This window comes from Scomber scombrus, chromosome 6 (assembly GCF_963691925.1).
Source record: "Scomber scombrus chromosome 6, fScoSco1.1, whole genome shotgun sequence".
Lineage (NCBI taxonomy): Eukaryota > Metazoa > Chordata > Actinopteri > Scombriformes > Scombridae > Scomber > Scomber scombrus.
In genome coordinates this window covers 24,234,348-24,243,135 of record NC_084975.1, presented here as the reverse complement: position 1 = coordinate 24,243,135, position 8,788 = coordinate 24,234,348, and the positions used below count along the sequence as shown (strand labels likewise).

Sequence of the window (8,788 nt, the reverse complement as noted above, 5' to 3'; positions counted from 1 at the left end):
ATTTTATTATGTATACTAAGCATCTGTGACAAGAAAAGAGGTTTGGATGAGTAAAGCTCAATCATTTAATATCCTATTCTATTCATTGTACAGCTTTCCAAGTGTGTCTTATTTAATCTAGTATAAGTATACTTTTCCAGCGTGAGGAACCACAAAAGAAAATCATCTTTGCTAACAGTAGTATGGCCAATTAACAGAGCTGTAAAAGGCTGAGGTGTGACCTGTGTGAAAACAATAAATATAATAAAACTATTTATAATTAGCTGTATACTGTATATTTTTTGTTTTGTTCTTTATTTATATTAATATTTATAATTATCATAAATAAAAAATAACAGCATAAAAGCTTAACTGCTACAAAATGATACAAACAAGACCACAGAAGAGATGAAACATGAACATGATTGCATCTTTTTATTTGATTAATTGATAAATTCTCTCTATAATGGCAATTATAGATAGAACATGTAGAACCATAGACATTTGAAAGAGATATAATGATTGTTGGGACAATATGAGAAGAAATTTGTTAACATTAATTTGATGACAGATTTTCAATTACACTAGTCTGAAGCTTCGCCTTTTGCGAATTGATTGTCCTGCAGCACTTTTGCAGTCTGTGTGGCTACAGCCACACGCCTCCACATGAATGTATGTGTAAGGAACCACTTCTCCATCGAGACAATGCAAGTTAACAGTGCGATTGCTGTAGCGGGTCTCCTTACAGCATGAGCAAGAATGCTGCATAGCACCTGTTAATTCAGAGTACCTGAAGAAAGCAGAGGTAGGATTAATTAATTTAATCAATTAACTTGAAATATTTACAAACCATAACTGAGCATTTTTAAGCAGAGGTTTGATAAATGTTGGTAATATCATCCTTACTTGGTAAAAGTGTTGCAGGATCCTTCACAATATGGCATAGATATCTTCTGGTTAGATTGACATGTATTGTGTATTATTTCAGTTGTCATGGACACTAACTTGCAGGCCTTCTCCTTCTCCACACCTTTTCAAAAGAGACGCACAATTAGCTTTAGTTGTTAGCTGTTTTATGTAATGATCCACTAGTCAAAAGTTTAAAAAAAGTCACAAATACTCACAAATTTTACAACAGCCATTTGCTGCAGTTTGAATTGTGTCCTAAAGAGGCAAATATACAACATCAATAGAGTTTCTTTCATAGTAAATTTTGTTCTTAAGGACACAGTCAATCCAGATGAGTTTATAGAAAATGATAACTTACAGGTTGGCAGTTGCTCTCTTCGAATAGCGGGCAGACAATGCGTGAACTTATGGCTGTAAAAGTCTGACCACTCTTAGCACACTTGTAATGCTCACACTTATTCTCAGGTGGTGACCAGGTTTCTCCTTGCTGAAGAGCAAGAGCATATGCAGACATCAAAATAAAGATATTTTTTCCTATTAAACATGAATAAGTTGTGTTGTATATGTGTGTGTGTGTGTGTGTGTGTGTGTGTGGGGGGGGGGGTTATCACATTATCACATGTATTTGCATACTAAGCTCTAAATATGTATTTTTACCTATTTGTTTATTTAAAATAACTTATTTTAACACATATTTACAGACAAAATCGAAACAGAAAAACAAAGGATCTGCATGTTAGGGAAATTCCATCTGAAAGTGAGGACAGTGAAGTAGACAGCAGTGCCAGTGATGAGGAGTGGAATGCAAATTTGAGTGGAAAAATAGGTTTTTAAATATTGGTTTGGGTTCTTATAGATCTCATTTGTACACAACTTTATCTTAATTTCAGGGGTCAACAACCTGGCTTCAGAAAGTAAAAGTCCTACCAAGTATTCTTGCTGCCTGTGCACTTAACACAGATAACTAACCTAATTACCTGATGTAGCTGGCTGAGGATTAGGATCAGTTCGTTTACTACAAACATTTGGCAGGACATTTACTTTGTGAACCTCGGACGGCCATCCCTGATTAATTTTCTGTAACAGAAACTTTGACAGTAGCTCTGGATGTGATTTAAATAATAGTTTTTCTGTAGCAGACAGGAGAGAAAACAAAATAGGGGTAAAATATCAAGTTGTTGTGTTCATTTTGTGTTATTTAATTGACACTGAAAATGTACTTTTTAAAATATTTCTGTAGACATTCAACAAGGTGAGGATTAGGAGGAAGACAATGTCCAAGATCCTTCTGAAGAGGAGACTAATTCATCCCAGCCCCTTAGATGGAAAACATCTCACACCACTGCCTCTTCAGTATATCCTGAATAGATAGACATCTCTCAACGATCTGGTGACCTTCAGTCTCATACCAGTATTTCAAAAGGTTTCTGTCTGACGACCCCCTTGAATGCACTGATATTTACATAATGTATGTGATATAGGTGTGTGTCATATGTTACAAGTGTTCTTTCTACATAGTGGTTTGTTCATTTTGAATAATGTTCTCTGCGATTCTGTACCAGTATTGTACAATGTTGCCCTCAGGCAACAAAAAAACAATTTTTAAAAATAAACTGTCCCAATATTAACCATGAAATGATATAAAATCCTTTTATCATGCAACATTATTGTGCATTGTGCAGTAGAGGGTTAATGGAATATCAAGACTGACGTTTCAAGCACACTGCTCTTCTTCAGACACATTGAAACATCCCATTATATATATATGATATCCCATTAAACGACATCTGCATTGGGAGCTACAGTGTGCGGATTTTTTCCTGCCGTTTACAGCTATTAAACATGAACATATAAAGTTGCAGCCGACACAGACGATCCAACTCACCTTCATGACCTGGTTGGTATCACTAACATTAAATATACAGTGTGTCTGTACACATCTCCCACAGCATTCTGAATCCATTTCCACATATTTGTAACCCTGAGAAAAAGAGAGGAATAAGTTTTAAGTTTCAGTTTTATGATTTCACCCTTGTATGTTTTGTGTACATGAAAATAATGCATGTAATTTATCATACCGTGTCACAACTTGTGTCACATTGTAGTAAGTCACAAGTTACTTTGAATAGACCAGATTTGGTGTCCAACTCATTGTTACAGGTACAATCCTCACATTTATTTCCAGCAACTCGATCACCAAGCTAGCAAATAAAGAGGAAATGTGTTCAAACTCATATTTTTAGTCATACAGAACTTAAAGTGCAGCAGAAATCATTAAATGACAAAAGTGATCAATTAATAAATTGCGTGACAAACTTATTCAACAAATTATTTACCTGGTATTCAACGTTTTTGTGGACACAAACTCTTTTAGGCTCTAGGATGGAGTAAGACACGAGCCGAGTCAATAAAAGTCATGTCAAATTTCCAATGCAGTCATTAGGTTTTATATGAATTTGAACTGTGAAGTCAAGTGCTCACCACATGAATATTCTGGACAGCATTTTCCCTCTGGAACACTGACAGTTGGCTGATATCCAACTGGACATTTCTTAATGTTCATTGGGCAAGTATTGCTGTGACATTCTGTGGAGATGATAAAATTGTGAGAGTACATATCTGATAGCCATCTTTAATAATCTATATAAATGTAAAGCATTCTGAAAACTCTGAAAGACAAATGATGCTACATGTCTTACGGCAGACATAAGTAGTACAGCAGGGATCTGATGGATTAGTTTGGTTGACAAGGATGTATCCTGGACCAGTGCAGCTTATTATAGTTGGTGCTGGGCACACCTTAGGTGTGCAAGTCACAGTCTTGGTGGACTCCTCACATTTGCAGTTTTGGCATTTGTACTCAAATCTTTCATTAATCTGAAAGAATAAACCGCACATACTGTAGTAGTGACTTAATTGTCTCTTGGAGCAAGTAAACAATGCAGGTTGGGATTTTAACTGAGTAAAAGACTTTGCTCACCTCACGAGGACTTCCCTCAGGGTCAAGACATCCTGTTGGAATACAAGTATTACTTTAGGATTTCATGACTGATATATTATTATATTATTATATTATTGATCAAATTGCTGGCTGACATGCTGAACCCTCTTCTGATGTCATTATAACTACCATGGCCTAATCAAAGTATTTGCAGTTTTAGGAATGCATGGTTGGATGGACTAGTAACAGCACTGTTCTCCTCAGATATTTTTATTGTCTAAACATAAGTCCACCATTTGCTATGATAGAGGTTTTTTGAGAAAAAATATATCAATAAACCACTTTTCATTGACCTCAACAGGATAAATGTGGATGTGCTTCTGTTTTTTACAGGTTATTAAATGAATCATATCACATCCATTCACATTGTAATCCAATGGAATGAATAGTTCAATAAAAATCTGAAACACATTTCACATACTGTAATGAAATGCAATTGTTTGTGGTCACTAAACCTGATTTGCACAATTTTTTAAAGGTCTAAATTACATTCAATCATTGTTTCAACTGTATTCCAATGGCTATATTTCAATATGTTTCATATTTCTCAGGATCTTTCAGGGTATTTTTTTGGAAATGCTGGACAAAAGCAGTTAACAGATAACAGCGATATTGTGTGAGCAAGATCCCCCCCCACATTAATGGCAACTTGTTTACATTAATTTGTCTGATGCTATGATTAATAGCTAACACACTTGACCAATGTTGAGGTTTGCCCCATGACTTTGACCCATGTTACACACCACACTTACCACACTTATCAACACATATGAGAGACTCTTTGCTGAAGAGTTTCATTCCATCGCGACAAAAGCAGCCCTCAACAGTGACGTTCATGGTAGATTCATTGGGACTGCAATGTTTAATCATCGAGAAAGAACATTAATGTTTCTCCTTTCAGATATCTGAAACACTATTATTTTAATAATGATAACAGTAATTTATATTTGTTAAAAAAAATGTCAAGCAAGGAAGTCAATGTGTTTTCCAGTTCAAAGGGACAGTATAAAATACAATAACACATGTAAACAGTGTAAAACACACCTACAAGTATAAAACCATCTATAAAGTAAAAATTAATTAATAAGAGTAAATAAATGTGAAGCAAAATTTCGCCTCACATCATTTGTGCATATTTGACCATCGATACTCAAATGATTAGGACCTCTGTTTTGTCAGTTGCACAAAAGTTTATAGCGTCCGATCTTTCCCATAAGATAAGCCACTCTTTAGTGTGGCCTGCTTCAAAGCTATTGACAGAGAGTAGCAAATGTCTACATAACAACAGAATATGTCCGTTGTCTGTTATGATCGTAGTCTTAGGAAATACTGATGTGCATAATAAACTTTGACATGTTTACACATTGTTTTGGTTGAAACTTACTTGTCTTCACAGGTTGGCTGTTCTGCAGGACCACATGGCTTGTAAATTGTGCTCGCAGGGCAGTCACTGGCTGTTAGTGAAGAAAATAACTCAATATAATTGGTTCTACACACTACCTACACACTGTATATAACACATATTCAGTAGGCTGTTCAATGCATGCTAAATTCAACAAAACAAAAAACATGATTTGCCCTTTCAGATTCCACTGATCCCAGTGTTAACAGTAAAATATTGAGGGGGTGCTTACCACACAGTGTGGTATGGTTCCTCCAGTGCAGGCAAACCCCAGCCTGTGCACAAGCAGCAGCATAGACCTGCAAACTTGTACACTCCACTGCTGGGTTGGAAACATAGCAACTATCAAAAACACAACCTTTGTAGTATTTGTCAGGATCGACAAATGTATGGCACTCTGCAAAGACACTGTAGAAAAAAAGCAAAACAAATCAGTTTTTCAAATGATAGTGCTTTGACAAAATGGTAGGAAAAAAACTATTTTAATTGCAATTTATCAGAGTTATGCTGATTAATGTTTTTACCTGCTCTTAAGCAGACCACACATGGAGCCTTCGGGGTTGCATGGAGTTTGGGTTGTTGATATTTCAGGTTTCTTGGTAGGAAGTACAGATGGTATCTTGCAGTCGGGTCTCTCAGAGTCTGTTACAGGCCAGTAGTCAGCCATCATAGCGCAATCTTGTACCAGTTTGCCTCCTGGCAACATGCAGTCATCACTCTGGTTGTTGCTGCATGTTCCTGACAACAGAGTCACATACAGTAATAGTAGTAGCAGAGTAGGGGGAAATCTTGCACTACAGCCTCTCCACAGGTGGAGTTTGGTGCTCTCAGAATAGGACAAATTGCGAGAAACAGTTCAATGGGCCAGTTCTTAAGGACTGCACCCAAAGATGATACTGGAGCACGCAATTCGCTGATGAAGACACAGTGAGTGCTGAAACGTTATGTCGTTTGCACCTGAATAATTTACTCGAAGAGTCAAACAGTCATGGCATAGATTTTAAAAAGTTAAATACCCTCCTCCAAATGCAGAACAGTCTCTCACTGGTTAATAACGATAGGAGGTATCAATCAATAAACCCATACATTGACAGCACTCATTTAAAAAGGGAAGTTTTTTACAAAGTGAAATATTAATATTAAACAATTATTAATATTTATAAACAGTGTACATGAATCTATCTTTGAGTGAATGAGATCGTCTGAAAGAAAAAAGAGGTCATTCGGCACATATTTATTTTAAGGCAGGGTTGCGTTATTACACATGCCACGTTTTTTTATAATGTGCTTTATTTCTCCTGGGATGGGAGAGAATTTAGTGGAGAAACAGAGGGTTGCTGTAGATGAGTGCTTAGATGTATTAAGAAGGCAGGCTCCTTGCTACTTGCATTTGTCTGAATCCTACTTCTGGGTTCCTATCTGCCAGTACCATTCCTGACACATTATGCTCAAGCAAATCATGGCTCCACTGCATCACTCAGATTCTTGAGCATTGAAAAATCTCTCCCTCCCAGAGAGGAGGATATATTGTCAAAAAACTGCTGAGCAGAGAATCTTTTTGGATATACATGCTAAATACAGTTGAACCATACGGAAGAACTCAGCATTTCATGTTATCTTTTATCTAGTTTCCATTAAGATGAATGAATGTTGTTTTTAGGATATTTTTTGTTAACTATCATTTACAAAGATGAGTAAAACATTGCTTGTTATTTCACTTTGTAACACTTCCCTTTTATAAATGAGCGCTGATGACTGTTTGACTCTGAAGATGCAGTGAGAGTTGAAACCTTAGTTGTTTGCACCTGAATAAATTGTTCAAATGAATCATGTGCTCCAGTATTTTCTTAGGGTACAGTCCTTGAGAAGCGGCCCATTAAAAAGTTTCTCACAGTAATAGTAGTATTAGCAGAGCTTTCAACTTTAAAGAAAACCTTGAAGTGAGATTTGTGGGAAGTTGGGCGGGCCCCCAATGTTTTTAACAGAGTAGATGTCATTTCCTGTATTGTTGTGCCTTTTAACAGCTGTTTTGACACTTTGATCTGACTGTACTGTGAGAAAAATGTAATAGTTTTAAAAGATAGTTCAGTATTATTTTTGACAGTGTGAGCAATAGCAGCGTGGCGTGAAAATGGTCATTTGCGTGACTCTCACTCTGATTGCGTGAGAGTTGACAGTTCTGAGTATTATCTGATGATTTACCAATATGTCTATTGGAGAGAGAAACTGTCTTACCACAATGGCCCTGTGTGTTTCTGCCAAAGTACTGAAAGGGAAGGGTCACACCGAAGCCAGTTATTCCAAATGAAATGACCACTTTTAAGCGAGGGATCTCCAAAACCAAGGTAATGCCAGAATTCAAGATCTTGACACCTTGTTGGTTGTAAGGCAGTTTCAGACTTACTCCATCTTTCAATGCCTAAAGACAAAAAATAAATAAATAAATACTATATGACAAGAGGACAATGTTAGATCACTGTTATTCAGTGAAAAATGTGGCCTCTACATTGATGACAATTGTTCACACTTTTGTTAACCAGGCTTATTGAAACGTAGAATAACCCCATTTTGTTTTACCTCCAACTTTGCTGCTCCAATGAGGTTGTGGTTCTTAAGTTTGAAAACTTGTGGACCATAGGATACACTTATAGATCGGGGGCAGGAGACATCTTCAGCGTTATCACAAATAACATTGTCAACAAAAATCTTTAGGTTATATGTTGGTGTAATCTCTTCCATTAAAACATAAGTACAATTTCCTTGATAACTGTAGTACAATCCATCAAATGTTATATAATGAGGATCTCCCCAGCCTTCACATACACCTGTAAACAAAAAAATAAAAAATTATGGCTAGAACCCAACATTTGTCAATGATTCTGTCAATGATGATGTTTATGTTATGCATTCTTTTATCCATAGAATAACTTACAGTCACAAACGTAATGTTGGCAGCAGTGGTGCTCGTCATACACAAGAACAGGTTTCTTTCCATTTGCACAAGAGATGTTCACAATAGGTGGACATTCATAAGGAACTATTTCAATTGTATTGTTCCCAATGCATTTGGCCATGGTGCAGTTGCACAAATAAAAGATCTCATCTGGCTGAAAGAAAAAAAAAAGTCTGCCATTAAGCAAAAGATATAGGACAGGTTGTTTGAACTTATGAACTACAATTACTAATACTATAAGTATAACATATATGGTATAATTGATGTGCTATATACATTAAGATTCTTACTGGAACATTCCATGGATAGCAGGGTCCTTGAGTAGTTGTTGGCCCTTCAGTTGTACTAGAAAGTACGGTGGTTGGCGTTAAAGATGTTGTGGTTGGCCTCTCAGTTGTAGTAGGAGTAGTGGTGGTTGATGTTGTATATGTTGTGGTTGTGGTTGGCCCTTCAGTTGTAGTAGGAGGTAGAGTGGTTGTTGTTGTAGATGTAGTAGTTGTGGTTGTGGTTGGCCTCTCAGTAGTAGTAAGAGGTATGGTGGTTG

The 8,788-nt window shown here is 36.5% G+C and overlaps 1 protein-coding gene across 1 annotated transcript; it reads right to left on the bottom strand.

Moving 5' to 3' along the window:
• Positions 1 to 434: 434 nt before the first annotated feature.
• LOC133982233 (intestinal mucin-like protein) lies at positions 435 to 8,386 on the bottom strand. The gene is made up of 17 exons (XM_062421198.1): positions 8,224 to 8,386; positions 7,869 to 8,116; positions 7,527 to 7,710; positions 5,816 to 6,029; positions 5,524 to 5,699; positions 5,274 to 5,343; positions 4,642 to 4,742; positions 3,869 to 3,900; positions 3,588 to 3,765; positions 3,370 to 3,474; positions 3,225 to 3,265; positions 2,967 to 3,089; positions 2,774 to 2,869; positions 1,247 to 1,375; positions 1,104 to 1,143; positions 886 to 1,009; positions 435 to 769 (listed from the first exon to the last, which is right to left on the bottom strand). The coding sequence occupies exons 1-17, from the start codon at positions 8,363 to 8,365 to the stop codon at positions 559 to 561; spliced, it is 2,214 nt and encodes a 737-aa protein (XP_062277182.1). The 5' UTR covers positions 8,366 to 8,386; the 3' UTR covers positions 435 to 558.
• Positions 8,387 to 8,788: the final 402 nt, after the last annotated feature.

Coding starts and splice junctions, on each gene's coding strand:
- LOC133982233 (XM_062421198.1), bottom strand. CDS start 8,365: ATGGCCAAATGCATTGGGAACAATACAATTGAAATAGTTCCTTATGAA. Junction 2,870..2,966: donor GTGACACAAGTTGTGACACG/GTATGATAAATT, acceptor TCTTTTTCTCAG/GGTTACAAATATGTGGAAAT. Junction 1,010..1,103: donor AAATGGCTGTTGTAAAATTT/GTGAGTATTTGT, acceptor TCTTTTGAAAAG/GTGTGGAGAAGGAGAAGGCC.